The sequence below is a fragment of the Drosophila mojavensis genome, unplaced genomic scaffold, assembly GCF_018153725.1.
Source record: "Drosophila mojavensis isolate 15081-1352.22 unplaced genomic scaffold, ASM1815372v1 contig_74, whole genome shotgun sequence".
NCBI lineage: Eukaryota > Metazoa > Arthropoda > Insecta > Diptera > Drosophilidae > Drosophila > Drosophila mojavensis.
Window position 1 is genome coordinate 3,086,481 of NW_025318899.1, and position 17,986 is coordinate 3,104,466.

The 17,986-nt window shown below is 43.9% G+C and overlaps 8 protein-coding genes across 11 annotated transcripts; 3 read left to right on the forward strand and 5 right to left on the reverse strand.

Moving 5' to 3' along the window:
* Positions 1–37: 37 nt before the first annotated feature.
* LOC6581284 (U6 snRNA-associated Sm-like protein LSm5) lies at positions 38–596 on the reverse strand. The gene is made up of 3 exons (XM_002006990.4): positions 442–596; positions 186–382; positions 38–117 (listed from the first exon to the last, which is right to left on the reverse strand). Exons 1-3 carry the CDS (start codon positions 488–490, stop codon positions 88–90), a joined length of 276 nt encoding a protein of 91 aa, XP_002007026.1. The 5' UTR covers positions 491–596; the 3' UTR covers positions 38–87.
* Positions 597–637: 41 nt separating this feature from the next.
* Positions 638–1,911, forward strand: LOC6581285 (THO complex protein 7). The gene is made up of 3 exons (XM_002006991.4): positions 638–747; positions 807–930; positions 985–1,911. The coding sequence occupies exons 1-3, from the start codon at positions 738–740 to the stop codon at positions 1,670–1,672; spliced, it is 822 nt and encodes a 273-aa protein (XP_002007027.3). The 5' UTR covers positions 638–737; the 3' UTR covers positions 1,673–1,911.
* Positions 1,832–3,990, reverse strand: LOC26528255 (2',5'-phosphodiesterase 12). Its single transcript, XM_015161746.3, has one exon. The coding sequence runs from the start codon at positions 3,786–3,788 to the stop codon at positions 1,950–1,952; it is 1,839 nt and encodes a 612-aa protein (XP_015017232.2). The 5' UTR covers positions 3,789–3,990; the 3' UTR covers positions 1,832–1,949.
* Positions 3,991–4,071: 81 nt separating this feature from the next.
* On the forward strand, positions 4,072–13,334 carry LOC6581286 (serine/threonine-protein kinase PRP4 homolog). 3 transcript variants are annotated; one of them, XR_004364269.2, is made up of 12 exons: positions 4,072–4,236; positions 4,345–4,749; positions 4,807–5,845; positions 5,907–6,164; positions 6,242–6,474; positions 6,562–6,670; positions 6,735–7,271; positions 7,342–7,577; positions 8,008–8,054; positions 8,214–8,277; positions 8,362–8,403; positions 13,257–13,334. XR_004364269.2 is itself a non-coding variant. In XM_002006992.4 (8 exons), the coding sequence occupies exons 1-8, from the start codon at positions 4,217–4,219 to the stop codon at positions 7,543–7,545; spliced, it is 2,805 nt and encodes a 934-aa protein (XP_002007028.3). In that variant the 5' UTR covers positions 4,072–4,216; the 3' UTR covers positions 7,546–7,851. The 3 variants fall into 3 exon arrangements, 1 of the variants encoding a protein (XP_002007028.3); XR_004364270.2 differs by having other exon boundaries at positions 4,348–4,749; XM_002006992.4 differs by lacking the exons at positions 8,008–8,054; positions 8,214–8,277; positions 8,362–8,403; positions 13,257–13,334 and having other exon boundaries at positions 7,342–7,851.
* On the reverse strand, positions 8,939–10,370 carry LOC6581287 (uncharacterized protein C3orf38 homolog). The gene is made up of 2 exons (XM_002006993.4): positions 10,141–10,370; positions 8,939–10,080 (listed from the first exon to the last, which is right to left on the reverse strand). Exons 1-2 carry the CDS (start codon positions 10,265–10,267, stop codon positions 9,335–9,337), a joined length of 873 nt encoding a protein of 290 aa, XP_002007029.2. The 5' UTR covers positions 10,268–10,370; the 3' UTR covers positions 8,939–9,334.
* On the forward strand, positions 10,647–14,752 carry LOC6581288 (glycerol kinase). Its single transcript, XM_002006994.4, has 3 exons — positions 10,647–11,132; positions 13,257–14,387; positions 14,457–14,752. The coding sequence occupies exons 1-3, from the start codon at positions 10,872–10,874 to the stop codon at positions 14,670–14,672; spliced, it is 1,608 nt and encodes a 535-aa protein (XP_002007030.2). The 5' UTR covers positions 10,647–10,871; the 3' UTR covers positions 14,673–14,752.
* On the reverse strand, positions 11,203–12,911 carry LOC6581289 (nitrilase and fragile histidine triad fusion protein NitFhit). The gene has a single exon (XM_002006995.4). It carries the CDS (start codon positions 12,738–12,740, stop codon positions 11,271–11,273), a length of 1,470 nt encoding a protein of 489 aa, XP_002007031.2. The 5' UTR covers positions 12,741–12,911; the 3' UTR covers positions 11,203–11,270.
* Positions 14,753–14,907: 155 nt separating the features above from the next.
* On the reverse strand, positions 14,908–17,026 carry LOC6581290 (BTB/POZ domain-containing protein 10). 2 transcript variants are annotated; one of them, XM_044010363.1, is made up of 4 exons: positions 15,999–17,026; positions 15,691–15,885; positions 15,317–15,634; positions 14,908–15,251 (listed from the first exon to the last, which is right to left on the reverse strand). In XM_044010363.1, exons 1-4 carry the CDS (start codon positions 16,624–16,626, stop codon positions 15,046–15,048), a joined length of 1,347 nt encoding a protein of 448 aa, XP_043866298.1. In that variant the 5' UTR covers positions 16,627–17,026; the 3' UTR covers positions 14,908–15,045. The 2 variants fall into 2 exon arrangements, with proteins under 2 accessions (XP_043866298.1, XP_002007032.1); XM_002006996.4 differs by having other exon boundaries at positions 15,691–15,888; positions 15,999–17,009.
* Positions 17,027–17,986: the final 960 nt, after the last annotated feature.

Consider the following 17,986-nt stretch of genomic DNA (forward strand, 5'->3'; position numbering starts at 1 on the left):
TAAATGGCAGCACCATGACCAAATGAAACAATCGAAATCCTTTTTCTTATGTGTGTTTATTGGAAGTATATATGGTGCAATATATTGCTATTCGGCAAGCTCGCCACCAGGGACCAACTGCAATAGGTGGAATAATATTAATACTACATATATGAGAAATCTCAACCACCCGCTGTATTACTCACCATTGTAATGTTGTTACCATTTAGCAGTATCTGGTCGAGCTTTGTAATTCGGCGTCCATCGGGCGTATTTTCGTACTCTGTGACATCGTCTAGCAACATGTTGACAAAATCATCAAAGCCCAATAGAGTGCCCACCATTTCCTTGTCGTTTTTCATGATGATGTGAATCCGCGAACCGATGCATTTATCCACCAGTTCTGCCGGCAACACGTTAAACGTTTTATATATTAATCAATACACGTATTTCGTTACTTACCCAATGGCATAAGTGTGGATATGTTAGCGGGCGGCGGCACAGCAGTCATTTTTGGGAATTTAAGTCAATAAACTTAATGGAAATAACAAAACGCTTGCCGCACTTAATACGTATCGTATAATGTCAATTGCTTGCGATAATCCCTGAACGAAAATTTAGTATCGACTATCGCCAATAACGATTGCACATTTATGTGTGGTGAGTTTCAGACTATCGATAGGTTTCAAAAGCGTAGCTATAGCTGTCGAAAAAACAGCCGGTGTTTTGTGTTTGGTAAAATAAATAAAATCGTAACAATGAACGACGGTGAGTTATTCTCAGTTTATAAAATAAAATGTGTAACAACTAATTGGTTTTTTATGCAGAGGAGATTATTAAACAGCGCTTGCTTATTGATGGCGATGGCACAGGCGAAGATCGCAGGCTTAACATGCTGTTAAAGCAGTTTCTGAAGTGGGCCAACTCCAAAAACGATTCGCCGGAGACCAAGTACAATTTGATATAAATAATAATTATTAAATATTAATAGGACTAAAATTTCAGTCAAATCATGTACGATCGTTTGATGGCACAGTTGGCGCAATGTCAATTTGCAGCACTGAAAAATGTATACACGTTACGGATGATCAAGGAGGAGCAGGAGAACTACGCGAAACTAGCTGAAAAACATAAAGAGAGCATCGAACTTGCTAAAGAGGAGATCGAGGCAAGCAAAAAAGAACTTATCATAGCTAAGGAAATACGCAAAAATAAAATGGAGTACGATTTGCTAGCCTCCTTAATCGAGGAGCAGCCCGATCGCAAGGATACAGAGAAACAAATCGAAGTCATCAAAAAGGAAATCGACAAACTAACACAAAAGAAGCTAAAGATGGAGCACAAATTCCAGAAGCGCCGCAACGATTTCACACTCTTAATGTACACCATACATGAGCTAGAGCAGCAGCTGGAGGAGGAAAACAGCTCCGGGTCATCAGACTCAAGTGAAAGCGATGCCGCATCCGAATCGAATGATAATAATGGCATCATGGAAGTCAGTGACGATGAGGATGATGAATTAAATAACATCGTTACCACAAAATTCGATAGCAATCGGGGCAAATCGAAAGAAAACTCTGCCTCAACCGAAAGCTCCAAGGAGCCCATGACCATGTCTGTGGACGAAGATGCAGTGCTGGAGCTAAGCATAGAAAAGGATGACCATGATGTAGATGTTGCAGTGGCCAGTTAAACGAGAGTACAATTAATTTTAAGATGTGTTTACATTATATAATTGACCAGCACAGCCATCGATGCGGGCCCCACTCCATATTTAAGCAATCGAAGGTGTCGATGGTTCCAGCTTAAATTTAGAGCTGTTTAAGTAAAGATAGGTTGACAATGTTCCGCCTTTAACAGTTTGTAAAAAAAAAAATGTTTATTCTTATACAAAAACGTCAACAGAAATCATAAACTATTATAACAACCAAATCGATACTATCGACAGTTTATATAGCTCTAAATTGCTATTAACAAGATTTAAATGCTAGATCCGCAACAAGAGCCACATGATCTGAGGGGAATTTAATGGATGGTATAGCCTCATTCTCGCTCAACTGTTCCAGCGTGGGCAACGGCACAGATTGCAGGAGATCAAAACAGTCGCTTTGATAGAATATGTAATCCAAGCAGGCAGCGAATAGAGTTGTGTAGTTAGTGTAAGGCGGAGTGCCACAGGCGGAGCTCATTAGGAAAGGCTGTCGAAGTTCCACATCCTTGACAGCTTGCTCTTCATTGCTGCTCCAATCCACAAAATCCTTGCCCACAAATTGCTCCGTCATCAGCTTATAGATGCCGCATTCCGGTACGCTGTTGAAGTCCCCACAAAATATTAGACCAATATTTTGGGAAGTGATATTGCGCTCTTTTATGACTTGTTTGTAGATGTGCTCCACGAAGATCAGCGAGAAGCCGATCTGCAGCAGTCGTATATGATCGGCATCTGGATGGAAGTATAGATGGGTGTTGGCCACCAAAACATAGCGACCAGTCTCTTTCACCTGCAGCAAGGACAACTGCAACGTGGTGGATCTTTCGCAAATGCGCTTGGCCAGCTGCTCGTTGCTCTTAATTCTATTCCACAGTGGCGTAAAGACGGGCAGCGTGCTTATGTTATCACCCAGGTGCAGAACATAATTCTTCACCAACTCAAACCTCGTGCTGCGATAGAATAGAGCAATACCTTCCGCGCAGGTTCCCTTGGGTGTCATGATGCCAGTAAAGCTGTGCAGTACGTGCTTTAGATCATGCTCAAAAATCTTCAAATCCACCTCCTGCAGGCACATGAGGTCCGCATTGTAGCCCAGCAGCTCCTTAATGAACAGCTGCTTACGGTAATCGATTTTAAGTGCATTCGCCGCACAATAGGGAAACAGAGTCTTACGCGCATAATCTCCATCCGCATAAAGATCGGCCAACAGATTGTAGCTGACCACCCGAATTGCATTGGGATCACTTAGTGGCTGCTTAGTATATTGATGACGCTGTTCAAATGGGCAGTCGATGGGTCCTGGCTGCACAGGCAATTTACTGATGCATTCTGTAGCTGGGCCAAGGATACCCTGCTCGTTGCCTGGCCTAATCACCAGCTTCAAATGATGGTCAACGTCTGACGAAGAGGTCTGATAAATTAATCCTTCTGCACATCGCTCCCAGCTGGTCTTCTCATTAAATATACCATTCGCTGGTTTTACTGCCCTATACCACTCTGCTCTACTATGCTCCCGACTGGCAAACTCCAGCTCAAGCTTTAATGGATAAACCGGAAATCCAGCTAAAATGGAGCTGGGTAATTGTACTGAATCAATCCAAGGCTGATTAAGCAGCACATCAAAGTTGGTGTCGTGAATTCTCAGCTTTAATCCATCTGCCGAGTTCTTCAGCAGCTCTTCAAAGGTTACGCCCAGAATTTGCTCCTCCGAGCCTTCCCGACGGAACTCCACAACAATCTCGTTGGGAGTGATCGCCAACGGTGTCTCGACAGCTGCTGCTCCTTTTGGTTTCTTCTTACTCTTTTTGGTGAGCTCCTTTTCAACATTGTTGCGTATGCGTAGGAGCGCTTCATCCACGCGCTCGCTCATGCGTCGACAAAAGTTAAAGCTGCGATCTAATTTGAGCCCCTGGTTGGCATAACGAAATGTAATGTGAAGCTCCTCTGTGTTTTGTGCATTGCGCAAATAAACTTTGTCCATGGCGACGGCTGTGCTATGCGGCCGTAAGCTACGTAAAGAAGTCGAAAGTGCAGTTGCTCGCAATTGTTGGTAAACTAATGAGTGTAGCGAACAACAATGAATAAACTTTCCAATCATTGCCGGCGTGCTGCACTCTGTTAAGTTAACATACAAATGTTACGGCGGTTAAATTAAAAACAGGTAGCATCTAAGAAAATAGTAAGTTAATAAACAATCAATTTGAACCAATAACTACTTATTGCACTGTTTGTCCTATTTTGCTTTAAAAGGAAGTTGACTTCTTTTATGTTGTGTAAATGTAAATAACAATCAATCGATGTCAGTCTGCTCGCAACTATCGAGCTGTTAACTATCTGTGCTATCTGTTATTTTACAGCACTAGTTCATTAACTCATTTGTTCAGTTTTTTGGTCGCGAACTGGTAGCAAACGTTTGGACACAAGTTAAATGCAAATATAAAATCGCACGCCAAAACTTAAAAGTTAAATTTGTAATAATATTAAGTAGGTAGAACTGCATGCCCAAGCTACAATCCATCATACACAATGACGAGTGACGACAAGAGGTAAGGAATAAATATAAAATAAAAAATTAAGCAAAACTTTGTGAGGTTATGTGTGTGTGTGTGAGAAATTGGTGTTGTGTGTATGTATATTAATTTACTTTTTTCAAGCAGTTACGACTCCAGTGACAACAGCGAGGCTGAGGAGCGACACGCCAAGCATAAAAAGTCTAAAAAGCATAAGAAACACAAAAAGTCGAGCAGCAGTGAAAAGGTGCACAAAAAGCACAAGAAATCGAAAAAGCGCCATCAGCGTCACAGCGAATCTTCAAATGCATCCGAGAAGCAGCAGCTCATACGAAACAATGCAGTGACTCAAGGTCTGAGTAGCAAATTTACTGAGTTGATGCAAGCCAGTCGCGAGCGTAGCTCAAAACTGACGGCCAATGGCGCCGACTTTCGTATTGTCAAACCAAATACAGACCCATGCAGCTTGGTTGAAGAGATTACCAAGACCATACAGAACAAGGTGCGGCCTGTACTTGAAGTGGCCACATCTGGTAGTGAGAGTGATGTGTAGGTATTGAAGATATATCAATGTAACGTGTAACTCATAGATCGTATGTATTCTAGCCCCATTGACATAGCCAGTCCTGTGTTGATGCCAGATAAGCTCGAGGATGAGCTAAATTTGGAGGAGCTAATGCGACAAAAGGCACTTCTGCAAGCACGCCTGGGTGCCTACATGTCTGACACTGAAGGCGATGAGACTCGTTCCAATTCGTTGCAGCTCAAGCGTCCACTGCAGCAACCCCAGCAGCCACAGCAACCCGTAGTTGCAGCTATCGAGGCGCCGAAGCGTAGGCCGAACTCGCAGTCTGCACTGCAGCTGGCAACTGCAACTAGTAAACATGCTAATAATAAACAGTCTAACATCAATAACTCAAACGAACCCGATGTTATATTATTGGATGATTCTAGCGGTAGTCAGCGTACGCCCTCGCCCACACCAGAGAAGCGAAGACGACAATCATCGCCCATCCCACAAAGAAGTCGGCCACAGCAGCAGCGAGACTCGCGTGATCGTCGTTCGATCCGAGATCAACGAAGTCGCACGCCTCGCCGACGCAGTGAGCAACAGCTACAGCAGCAGCAGAGACGTCATCACCAAGAGTACAACAGGAACATGGAGGATCTGCGACAGGAGATCAATCGTGACAAGCAGCGAGAGCGACGCGAACAAAGTCGTGATCGTGAAAGGCGACCAGAGAGAGATAATCGACAGCAGCAGTCAGAGCGTGGAGGTAGGCAGCGCGAGCGCGAGCGCGAACGAGAGCGTGATCGTGATCGCGATCGCGATCGCTGGCAACGTCCACGGTCGCATAGTCGTAGTAAGTTTGAGTCAGATAGAAGGCGTGAGCGTGAGCGTCAGCTGGAGCAGGATCGGGGCGGTGAACGTGGCACAGGATCTGGACGTGGAGCACGCTCTGGCAATGGTGTGGGCGCCACCGATCGCGATCGCTATAAAGGCTCTTTAAGCGAGGGGCAGAAAATGCACGAAAAGGAGAGCAGCGACGAGGAATCCAGTCTTGACATAGATATCAACGAGGACGAGGATGATGAGGAGCGTATCATTGAGATGCGTCGCAAGCAACGTGAGGAGCTTGTCAAGGTAAGTCCAATGCAAGTAAATATAGCTCCTATTACAAATACTTATTCTATTTCGTTCCTAGAAACTGGTTACCACTGAGGGGAAATCGCGTACAACCAGCCCGACGCCTCGCAAGTCGAATTCATATGAATCGAGAAGCATTTCACCCGTCTCCTCGAAACCCGAGCAGATGCAGCATTCGCCAACGATTGAAAAAGAAGAGCAGCCGCCTGCTAAGCCCGAAGCGTTCGATGCAAATGCTTCGAAGAACAGCACAGTTAAAGAGAAACGCAACGAATGGGACATGTTTGCCGATCAGGATGTTGATTCAAATTTCGATGTGAGTCACAGGCTTGTAAATGTCGAGCATGCAACAGCTTAAACAGAAAGTTACTCAATCACTCTCTGTATTTATAGTCCCCCAGTACGATAGTGCACAGTAAGCATCAAATTGAGAATCCTGCTCTAACTGACAATTGGGACGATGCGGAGGGTTATTATCGTGTGCGCATTGGTGAGGTACTGGACAATCGCTACCTCGTCAGTGGCTACACAGGACAAGGCGTGTTCAGCAATGTGGTGCGCAGCAGGGATCAGGCGCGTGGCTCGGCCAATGTGGCTATCAAAATTATACGCAACAACGAGATCATGTAAGCGGGATCATCCAATGTTTGTTTACGTCAATGTCATCAACAGTAATGTAATCAATTCGATATTTGCTTTTTCTATATGGCCAGGCATAAGACAGGTCTACGTGAGCTGGAAATCCTTAAAAAACTCAACGATGCGGATCCTGATGATCGTTTCCATTGCCTTCGTTTATATCGGCACTTTTTCCACAAGCAGGTAAGGGGTCTCGATATATTCTCAAAAATCAATTAATAACCCTCTTTGAACCCTCGCTTCGTAGCATCTTTGCATGGTATTTGAGCCGCTGGCCATGAATCTGCGCGAGGTGCTCAAGAAATATGGCAAAAATGTGGGTCTTCACATAAAAGCGGTGCGCAGCTATACTCAGCAACTGTTCCTCGCTCTTAAGCTGCTGAAGAAGACGGGCATACTGCATGCGGATATCAAGCCCGATAATATTCTAGTTAATGAGAATAATTTGATATTGAAGCTGTGCGATTTTGGCTCTGCATCGGCCATCAGTGAGAATGAAATAACGCCTTACTTGGTATCACGTTTCTATCGAGCACCTGAAATAATATTGGGTATACCCTATGACTATGGCATTGATACGTGGTCAGCCGGTTGCACTATCTACGAACTATATACGGGCAAGATATTGTTCAGTGGCAAGAGCAACAATCAGATGCTTAAATTCTTTATGGATGTAAAGGGCAAGATACCCAATCGCATCATACGCAAGGGACAATTCAGAGAACAGCATTTTGATCAAAGCTGCAATTTCCTTTATCACGAAATAGACAAATTAACAGAGAGGGTAAGTAAAGGAATACATTTGTATATATATATATGGGTAACTAATTAAAATCTAATATTGAATTTTTCAGGAAAAGATCGTCGTGATGCCTGTGGTGAAGCCTACCCGCAATTTGCAACAGGAGCTAATCGCTGATCAGAACTTACCCGATGATCAGCATCGCAAGGTGACACAGCTCAAAGATCTGCTGGAGAATATGTTTGCCTTGGATCCGGGCAAACGTATATCGCTAAATCAGGCACTCACACATCCCTTTATACAGGAGAAAATGTAGCTCCAAACCGCACAGAGAGCGACACAATAAACGTAATTCAATTATTTGTAGACTATAAGAAATTACGTTAGAACAAGTTTATCGAGTTATTATTATCACCCGAGCTACAAAAACCACACACTCAGCTATAAATAGACTATCTACTACCTATCTATCTATCTTTCTATATATATATATAAATCCGTATATATCTTGATTGTAAGCATATGTACATAATGTTCAGTGGTTCGGCCGAATTGTTATTTGTGTGTGCGTGCTTACACGAACTTAATATGTATAAAACTAAGTAATACATACTATATATATATGTATATGCATGTACTTCAGTTACTACTACACACACATACAGACACACACACACACAGACTCGCAATTATATAGTGTGGTATATATACATATATAACATCTAGCTGCAGTTGATTCTCTATCAGAAACTATTATTAATATTTGATACCATTTCAGTGGACCTCTGCTGATCTATAAAGAAATGGAATCGAGCTGCGCAACTGGTAATAATTTATTTTTGGGCTCACATCAGTAAAAAAAAAAAAAACAAAAAAAAAAAAAAACATTTATGGGCCAACTTTCTATATTATTTTTTCCAACCCCAATTTGGCTTATGTTAAACTCTCAGTTTTAATGCTGTTTGTTTTCTCTGAACTTTGCAGCTAATTCGGCCGAAATTGTGGAAACTGCGCGTCTTGAAACTTTGACACAATCCCACGTCCGGGCGTAAGTTGTGTTTTCCTTTGAAATCGCGTGTCTTACTGAGAAACATTTCTCTTTCTCTCTCGTGTTCTGTTTCTATTATCACAGGTAAACGAGGAGGCGAGGATTCCTCTTGCGAGCAAGCCACAGGTAAAGTAAACAATGGATTGAATTTGTTGCTTTTGCTTGAAGTCAGTTTAGAAACTGTTTGGGCTAAAGATGATTCAATAGGATGTCCATGGCGAAAAAAGCTTCGATTTGTTAGATGATTGCATGCAAATCAAGTTAAGGGAACATGATGTGTCTGTCTAAAAGATTATAATCAATTGTGCTGTGTCCGTCTGTGTACGTTGCGAAGCTTGGAAAATTTGATATGCCTGAATCTCCTGTGTTTCGCAGTGTAGATATCTAGTCAAAATGACATGATCGAAAAATTATCAATTTTCCATAGTTTTAATGCTAAATAGTAGATTCCTTAGTGCCTTATGTAGATTTTTAGGGTGCTCGGGCGTCCATCAATCCAATGAATCAATCAATATATTAGGAATTGGCTAACCGTGAGAAAGACATTTTGAATTGTGAGAGTTAAAGCCGTTCTAGATTTTAAATACACTTCATATAAACAACTTTTTTATCTAGAAAATGTATATTGAATACTTGCTAGTTTGAAATTACCTCTACCTCCTAACTTTACAATAATATAGTCAGCATTTATTAGCCTAGACATTAGCTTATAAATTTGTTTAATACAAGTAAGAAGAAATGAATTCCTACATTTTAAGTCTGACAGAATTGAACAACCTTTATAAGTTCGTAAAAATTGACTACACAGATTTGTATTAGGCATGTTAAATATATGTATGTTATATATATATATACATATTCTCGGTTCACTTTCATGTTGAGCCAGCATTTACATACTTTAGATAGCATACAAAAGAAATTAGAAATTTCAGATAGAAAAAAAAACTGAAAATTTTCATTCACAGACTAGTTGCTTAGTACATTCTAAACAAATAAATATCATTCAGTCAGCCTTAATTCTAGGTTATTCATAGTCCTATAGCTTTATTTAAGCCACCTAGTCAAGTGCGTCAGTTGGCGTGGGCAGAGTTAATGCTAATTGTAGCGTCTTGCTTTCATCCAAGGTGTGTAATCGAGGCGGACTCAGTTCGCTGCGCAGCAAACACTTGAATTTCTTGGGTTTCCAGTTGTTGCCTTCGTTCGGATCGCGCAGTAGTCCAAAGGCGCACTCGAATACACCCACAGAGCGTTCGGCTGAGTGCAGTGTGCCACAGCAGAGCACGATAACCTGGCCATAGGGATCGATGCGTCCTTGGACACCAGAATGCGATAAGTTAGGATTGAAGTAGAAGCCAAATGTCTGTTTAGCTCTGACTAGGCATTCGAGCACCTGCTCAGCGCTGCAACATTCAAAGTCGCTGGCTCCATCATCCGCAATGACTTTCATCTCCAGAGCTGCATCGCTCCAGAGATCGGACAGAATTAAGCTATCAGAATTATACTTGTTGAAAAACCATTCACCAAATTTGCGTGCCATCAGATGTATTGGGTAGTCCTGTTCGTTAGCTATCTGCATTAAGGGTGCGTCCGCATGAGTGGAGTCCGGAGCTTTTGAAACTGCCCCATTTAACTGTTTGTCCCAATACTGGATTATTTTCATAACCAAATCGGCTTTTGTGAAGTCTGTCGAGGTGCCAGGTAAACGTGTGTTCAGGTATCTAAATAACAAATCTTTTGTGATATGTCGTTTATGTAGCAGTTTGTGTGTGTCGCCGACCTGTGTTATAAGGTAACCTAAAGCCTCTGTGAGAGAGAGAAAAGTTGTTCATATTTGTTCGTAATATTTTTTGTTTTTGTTTTTACCTTCGGGCTCATCGATGCTGCACACATTTTTTGTTACACTCCTTGCCAGTTGCAGCAGCACGGGTATATTTGTCTCATTACACAGTAGATCGCGCAATCCTGAGCGATGGTGTTCCGATATGGACATGTTATCAATTAGCAATTGTTAATATCTGAATGAAATGCATTTCCAAACATTTGCCGTTTGCTAGCCAGCTGCGAGACACCGCTTTAAGTGTGACCGTAATCACTTTTACTCAGAATAACTTGTTTGCCCCTTTGTGTGCACACTGGTTGATAGTGCTGTAAAATGTGCATATCATAATTAATTACTAACTAAACGCAATTAATTTTATATTTACTTTTTACGGGTTTAATAAACTTAATTTTATAAAAATAATAGCTGAAAAGATCATATAATTGGTTGTATATACTAGTCACGCACTCATCACTGCATAAACGCCGTTTTTCTTGATTCGCTTTCACACGCTGATTCGCAATAAATATTTACGTTTTGCAAAACGGGTTTTTATAGGTATCGGGTGCATAGTACAACTAGCTTTGCCAATAACCGAGGGGCTGGGTCTCTTATCTCTTATCGTAATCGTGTACTAAAATGTCTGCGACAATCGAACAGCAGTTGTAAAGCCAACACAGAGTGAAGCTCGAACAACAAATTTCGCTGGTTTACTTAGTGTCTGTGCATACGTAACCCAAACAAATAAAAAGAAAAAGAAAAGGAAGCTTGAACAATGGAAACCGGCAGCGAGTCAGCGGATGTAAACATGAGTGGTCCCTTTATAGGCGCCATCGATGAGGGCACCACATCGGCACGGTTTATGATCTTTCGGGCAGGCACCGATGATATTGTTTGCTATCATCAAATCGAGGTGCCATCCATTTTTGTGAAGGAAGGTTGGTGCGAACAGGATCCGCGGGTCATTACCAACACTGTCAACGAGTGCATTGAGGGGGCATGCAAAAAGCTCGTTGCACTAGGTGGCAAAGTCAAGGTGAGCATTATTTTACGGCATTCATGGAAGGGGTTAGACTTGAATGAACAGCACGCATCACGACTAGGTGTACCTTATTAAAACGATCTTTTATTGACAAACACATGGACACGTATAGAGAAAGGATTATGGTGATGCTTATATGCAACATTTACGCAGGAAGGTGCGATAGATTTCCGCCTCGTCAATGCGCTCCTGGAGCGTGCGTGGTGGCAGATTCTCAACTCGCTCGTCCAGCTTCACATAGATTTGATCGTTGTGCCCGAAGTCCCCATTGCGACGGGGCATAACATGGAAGTGTACGTGTGGCACTGTCTGACCGGCATTGGCGCCATCCTGCACGGTGACCGTCGCTGAGGTGGTGCCATAGATAGTCTCCAGCATTCGTTGCACCATGCAAACAGTGGCAAATAAATCCGTCACCTCTGCACAGTTGAGTCCATTGAGCCGTGGCGTAATCCTCTTCGTGGAGACCAGCACGTGACCCTCGACGACGCAGCGCAAGTTGGTGAAGGCCCAACAGTGCTCGGATTCGTAGAATATGGTTCGCTTGTCCACGGTGTTGTTTGCAAAGGCGCGATCCTGTCCATATTCCGCACTGGATGGACTCAGATTGAAGGCGGTCAAGCTGTAGATGTCGTTCCGTCTATGCTCGAAGCAGGGCATGCTCTGGTATATCTTGGCCAGTTGCGACAAGTCGATCTCGGCTATACCCACGGCCAGCTTTTCCTCGCCGCCACAGTCCGCAAGGACGACGCCCCATGGACTGATGATCATGGCGTGACCCCAGCTCTGGCGTTTCTTATTATGCCAGCCTTGCTGTGCTGCTGCGATTACAAAGCACTGCGTCTCAATGGCACGAGCACGAAGTAGAATCTCCCAGTGAGCTTTGCCCGTCGCATGGGTAAAGGCTGCCGGATAGGTGAGCACCTGGGCGCCCAGTTTGCGCAGCAGCAGTGCGGGCTCTGCGAAGCGCAGGTCATAGCAAATCTGCAGACCCACCTGCCCAGCCGGCGTGGCCACTGGTTTCTCTAAGCGCTCGCCCGGTGCCACTGTATCCGATTCGCGCAGGCGTATCTCTTTCGTTGTCGCATCGAAGAGATGCAGCTTGCGATAGATGGCCGCCACCTCACCCAGATCGTTGATCACTACGTGCGTATTATATATCCTTTGCTCCGTTTTGTCATCTGATGATGGTGATGTTGTTGTGGATGCCTTTAACTCGTGTATGCCGCCCAGAGACAACCACATCTGATGGCATCTGGCCAGCTCCTTGTATTTGGCCATCAGCGGTCCGTCCAGCGACTCGACCAGCTGAAACGTCTCGTTGCGATTCTCACCAACAAAATCACAGCATTCCGGCAGGAAGAGCATTTTCGCCTTTTTCTGAGCTGCAAGCAAAACTAGCTCTTCCACTTGCTGCAAATTGCCGGCTTTATCGTTCGTGGACTGCATCTGGCCAACGGCTACAATGCTCGGGCCACCGATGGCTAAGCCGCCACTCGGTAGAGCTGACATAATGCGCAACTGCTGTTTGTTTCTGCCGCTGCTGCTGGTTCTGATTATCTGGACGACACTTCGACTGAAAATTTTGACTATGTTTGACATCGAGACGAACAAACAAAAGGTTGATCGAAACTTAACAAGTGTTACGCAGTTAAATGTAGTGTTTTGTATACATATATATTTCTCTTATCAGCTGGTTTTCGTTGTCTTCATTTTTCTGTTGATTGGCCGTCTAGTGCTGCCATATCTTTACAAATGGCGAGCACAAAACGGAATGACTAATTTAAATACTTGTTTCATTGGAATTCAAAGTCTTGTACAACACTAGCAACGTCTTTTGCACTTGTCTCCATTTTCTTATCAGCCGTTTGTGCCATTTTTTGTTTCTTATTTGTACAGTATTGCCATCCTTTATTTTGTCTTAGTCATTTAGTGCTGCCGTACTGTGCAAAATTTTAATCTTTAAATTTCGCGCCAAGAGCTTGGATTCCAGAAAGAACCTAGCTTCGATATGAAGTTATTTAAAGGTCAAACAACAAGTTTATAAAACTATAATATTTCGTAATTAATATTTGCTATAATTATGTGTTTTTTAATTGTAAACATTTGTATTTTCAGGATATTTTGGCAATTGGCATTACCAATCAGCGCGAGTCTACATTGATTTGGGATAAGAACACGGGCGAGGCGTTGGCCAATGCCATTATTTGGCTGGACAATCGCACCACCAGCACTGTGGAGGATTTGCTGGAGACAATACCGAATAATGCGCGCAACATTAATTATTTGCGACCATTGTGTGGTCTGCCGCTTTCGCCATACTTCTCGGGCGTTAAACTGCGCTGGCTGAGAGATAATGTGGCGACGGTGAAGCGAGCCATGGATGCAGGAGACGCCATGTTCGGCACCATTGATACCTGGCTGATGTACAATCTAACGGGTGGCGTGAACGGAGGTGTGCACAAGACAGATGTGACAAATGCATCACGCACTATGCTAATGAACATCGAGACGCTGCAATGGGATGGAAATCTGCTGAAATTCTTCGAACTGCCAAGAAGTATTCTACCAGAAATCTGCTCCAGCGCCGAGCATTTTGGCGTCATTGCTGCGGGCTCGCTAAAGGGCATACCCATCACAGCGGATTTGGGTGATCAGCAGGCAGCGCTGGTGGGTCAACAGTGCCTGTCCAAGGGCCAAGCGAAGGCCACCTATGGCACCGGTTGCTTTTTACTGTATAATACGGGTCCATCAATAGTTCATTCCCAGCATGGATTGCTCACGACGGTGGGCTATCAACTAGGTCGCAAGGCCACGCCCTATTATGCCCTGGAGGGCAGTGTGTCCATTGCCGGCGCCGCCTTCAATTGGCTGAGAGATAATATTGGCCTCATACAGAATACGGGCCAAATCGAGACGATGGCCAGCATGGTGGATAACTCGCTGGATGTTTACTTTGTGCCCGCGTTCAATGGCCTGTATGCTCCTTATTGGAATCAGGATGCAAGGGGCGTGCTATGTGGCCTGAGCGAGGAGACAACCAGTGAGCATATTGTGAGAGCCACGCTGGAGGCTGTTTGCTTCCAGGTGCGCGACATACTTGATTCCATGCACAAGGATTGCAAAATACCACTCGCTAAGCTGATGGTCGATGGCGGCATGACTGTCAACAATCTGTTCCTTCAGCTGCAATCCGACCTGGTTGGCATTCATGTGCTGCGCGCCAAGATTGCGGAGACCACAGCGCTGGTACGTCAAAACTCATTGAGCCAAACCTAATTCTGGTCAGTTCTTACTTATTTACTTAATCTCTTCCAGGGCGCTGCAATGGCTGCCTATAAGACGATTGCTCCACAGTATAATATGGAAGGCCCGTTGTCCAAATCGGATGAACGCGATGTTGTAAAGCCGAAGATCAATTCCACGGAACGCAATTTGCGCTACCAGAAATGGAAGATGGCCATCGAGAGATCTCTGAACTGGGAGACCTCTTCGCTTGCTCAAGGCGAACGCGAATCCTTTGATGGTGTTTAAATTGCGGCAGCTTCCAAAAGCATAACCATGGCACATTGTATTTAATTCAATAAAATATTGTTTTTGTTGTTGAAATTGAAGCAACGTATAGTGTACAGGAGGGCTAAATGAAGACTCTCCGACTAGGAGCTACTCAGTAACAACAACATCTTTAAGGAGCAGACGACCTGAAAGGGTAGCTGTTAGTACATTCGAGTTGCAGTTGTCCTTTTTTGGCAAACGTATAAATGGTATGTTATAATTTATGTGTTCGTTATATTTCGATAGTGTATACAAAAAGTTCGGTTTCAAAACGTATAAAGCCTTGCTTCGAGAGGGTGCGTGCAGCTAGCTAAGATGGCAGTGTATAAACTCTAACCCTTGGGGTCGATCTCTACACGTGTTCATCAACGATGCCGGGTGGAGCATTTGCTGCGGCTGCATGATCCTGCTCGTTTAGCACAACGCCGCCGGCGGCTTCATCCACAGCTACAACAACATCAGCCGCCACGCCCACACCAACCAGGCCAACAGCAGGTGCAGCCAGATCAACATGAGCATTCACGACAGCTATGGCGGGCGGTGGAATGGGATTGCCACCTAGAGAGTGAATGCCAAATAGTTATCAAGCAAATAAAGGAGAAGTCACACTAAGTCGTACTCACTTGCATCTAGTTCCAGAGGTGGATCGGCATTCGCCTCGGCGAGATTCGTAACAGACTTGGACTTAACGCACTGGAAATCGACATGACGGCTCTTGGCTTCCTCCTTCTCCCACGACATGTGTATGAATGGACGCTGAACGTAACTATAAATGACTTCAGCTCGGCCGCCAGGACGCCGACGTATCTTCTCCTTGTGTGTGGGATAGCCCTCAATGCCGCAGCGTATTTTCTTTAATCCTCGATCTTTCATCACCTGCTTGGCCACATCACGATTCTCGATGTACTTGAAGAAACGATGCATGGCAGTGCTGTGCACAGCTGCAGATAGAGAATGATGGGAAATAAAACATATTTATATAATATTTTGGACATACTCTGGCAATACTCCTCGCCCATTTGCGGGGGGAATTCCTCATCCCAGTCGACCATGTCGTCATCGAGCAGTACTACGACATGGCATTCGCGATCGCCGCGCTGTGCTGAGGCAACCATTAAAGGCAATATCAAATCCTCAAGAAAGACTTCGAACTGCTGGCGGGCTCCCTCGTTGCTCAGCTCATGAAGCAGGCCTCCTTTTTGGTGTAGCACAGAGAGATCAAGTAAAAACAAACGAGAAAAGCAAGAAACGGGGGACGGCACTTGACTAAGAGACGCCCAGCTGCAGCAGCAACAACATACTCACTTAGGTTCTGGCAGCGCACAGTAGTCGCGTCAAAGGGTATTAACAGATAGTCGCATGCTTCCTTCAGCTCAGGCACCGATACAGTGGGCGGGCAGCGAATAACTCCACTTTTGTAATACTCCAGTATGGAACGGAACACCAAGTGAGATATGCCATCCGCTAATTCATATTCACCGCGCTCATTGGGATGTACAAATTGAAAGCCTGTGCCGAACATCGTGCCCAACATGGTATTGGGATGTGCGGTGAGCAGCGTTTGCTCCACTGTAAAGCGTACGCCATCCACCAACATCGATATGCGCTCCGGTGGACCCAGACGCACTGTGGCAGCTGCTGCAGCAGCGGCGGCAGCGGCTGCGCTGCTTGTCGTTGGTGTCATCGACTTGTCATGTTTTGAAATCGCACCACTACTCACACTCATAGCGGTGTGCTGCTGTCTCTGCATGTAGGTGCTGCTGCGACTGCGATTCTTTAGGATGCGCCTACGACGCTCCTCGGCAGCCTCTAAATTCTCTTCGATGCTGCTGCTGTCACTGTATGTATCCTGTTGCTGTTGTTGTTTTTGCTTATTGTTGTTGTTGTTGTTGCTATTACTACCACTACTATTGGAATTTGGAGTTGTTGACATTTTTCAGGAATTTTTATTCGCACTCGACCGAACAAAAAAAAAACGTTTGTTCGAGAACTTTATTCCAGCAAAGTGCAGACAAAGAAATGCATTTGCACTAGCGCAGCTTCGTGTGGACGGTTTCACCAAAGTGCTTATCGTTTGTTTCAATCTGTAAGTCGCAATAACTATTTGCCAGCGAGCTTCTCCTTACATTATTTTATGATGTAAAAAAAATTTGTGCGAACTGTTTTTTGCGCTTCTGTATATTCTCTTCGTTTGCTATTTTTTTTTTTTTGGTGGTTGACAGTTATTCGATAACAAATTGCCAGTGACATCGGCGTGTCCAACGAAAGTTTATTTATAATAAATCGACAACAAGCGACATAATTAACAACAATAGAGAAAAACCCAAATATTTAAATACTTTGACTTCTCAGACATTGAGTTACTTAGCTCTCAATAAACATTAGCATTTTAATATTTAGGAGTTGTTTTTGTTGTGCGCGTTGTATCGGTTCCGCGAACCAAGGATTGAAGCTGGTTTCGATAAGTGAAAGAACGAACTAACAAAAGCAGAGATCCGCTATCGATAATCGATTCCGGTACAGCTCTAATAATCGATAAGCCGAAAAGCAAAATGGCAGACGTAGAAAAGGAAACCGAGAAGAAAATCTTGTAAATAATCCGTAAAAAAATTGCATATTTGTCGCAAACATTATGCCAATTGCGCGAAACGCGAGTGCATAATAAATGTAATGTGCAATTTGTTTGCTAGATCCATTTCAACTACCACAAAGTGCTCGCGTGTGTGTCTGCGGCGGCAAAAGCAAAGCCCAGAGTAATATATCCCAATCGAAATTCGCTCGAACGCGACAACCAAAACAGGCAGCAAACAAAGCAACAAATGTGGCGACAATGCCAACCAGCGGGCACGGGCATAATTTCGCATGCATTCTTAAAATGTGCAATTTGCAAAAACAAATAATATTACTACAATAAAAAGTAAGAAAAAAAAATAGGTGCAAAAACGTCGAATCGAATGTGAATGAAAGAGGGGGGAGCAGTGAGCTGAAGAGCGGATGAGACGTTTGCACAAAAGCTGACGGCTGCAGCACGCACGGTTAATTCCATCTCTCTCACACCAATGCCGCGAATGCGCGCGCCCTTAAAACGAGCGTGCGAGATAGATGGATTTTTTGGGATGGCATTTAATGTGTTGTTTGAGTTACACAGCAGTCAGCTTTTGTTATGCCACACGCGTTTTGATATTTTCCTTTTTACTGTCAGTTTCAGGTTTTTTTTCTTCTCTTTTTTGTGTATTTTTTGTGACGAAAAGCGCATAGAAAATGTACAAGAAAAAAGTTTGCAAATCGAAAAT

Bases quoted from the DNA above. Each gene is read 5' to 3' on its own strand.
- LOC6581284 (XM_002006990.4), bottom strand. From the start codon at position 490: ATGACTGCTGTGCCGCCGCCCGCTAACATATCCACACTTATGCCATTG. The intron at 383-441 runs GTAAGTAACGAA...TGTTGCCGGCAG, and splicing joins ATCCACACTTATGCCATTGG to AACTGGTGGATAAATGCATC. The intron at 118-185 runs GTGAGTAATACA...CACCTATTGCAG, and splicing joins ATGGTAACAACATTACAATG to TTGGTCCCTGGTGGCGAGCT.
- LOC6581285 (XM_002006991.4), top strand. The intron at 931-984 runs GTACAATTTGAT...CTAAAATTTCAG, and splicing joins AACGATTCGCCGGAGACCAA to TCAAATCATGTACGATCGTT.
- LOC26528255 (XM_015161746.3), bottom strand. From the start codon at position 3,788: ATGATTGGAAAGTTTATTCATTGTTGTTCGCTACACTCATTAGTTTAC.
- LOC6581286 (XM_002006992.4), top strand. From the start codon at position 4,217: ATGACGAGTGACGACAAGAG. The intron at 4,237-4,344 runs GTAAGGAATAAA...ACTTTTTTCAAG, and splicing joins ATGACGAGTGACGACAAGAG to CAGTTACGACTCCAGTGACA. The intron at 5,846-5,906 runs GTAAGTCCAATG...TTTCGTTCCTAG, and splicing joins AACGTGAGGAGCTTGTCAAG to AAACTGGTTACCACTGAGGG.
- LOC6581287 (XM_002006993.4), bottom strand. From the start codon at position 10,267: ATGTCCATATCGGAACACCATCGCTCAGGATTGCGCGATCTACTGTGT. The intron at 10,081-10,140 runs GTAAAAACAAAA...TCTCTCTCACAG, and splicing joins CAGCATCGATGAGCCCGAAG to AGGCTTTAGGTTACCTTATA.
- LOC6581288 (XM_002006994.4), top strand. From the start codon at position 10,872: ATGGAAACCGGCAGCGAGTCAGCGGATGTAAACATGAGTGGTCCCTTT. The intron at 11,133-13,256 runs GTGAGCATTATT...TTGTATTTTCAG, and splicing joins CACTAGGTGGCAAAGTCAAG to GATATTTTGGCAATTGGCAT. The intron at 14,388-14,456 runs GTACGTCAAAAC...AATCTCTTCCAG, and splicing joins TTGCGGAGACCACAGCGCTG to GGCGCTGCAATGGCTGCCTA.
- LOC6581289 (XM_002006995.4), bottom strand. From the start codon at position 12,740: ATGTCAAACATAGTCAAAATTTTCAGTCGAAGTGTCGTCCAGATAATC.
- LOC6581290 (XM_002006996.4), bottom strand. From the start codon at position 16,626: ATGTCAACAACTCCAAATTCCAATAGTAGTGGTAGTAATAGCAACAAC. The intron at 15,635-15,690 runs GTATGTCCAAAA...CTCTATCTGCAG, and splicing joins GGGCGAGGAGTATTGCCAGA to CTGTGCACAGCACTGCCATG. The intron at 15,252-15,316 runs GTGAGTACGACT...TTCACTCTCTAG, and splicing joins ACCTCTGGAACTAGATGCAA to GTGGCAATCCCATTCCACCG.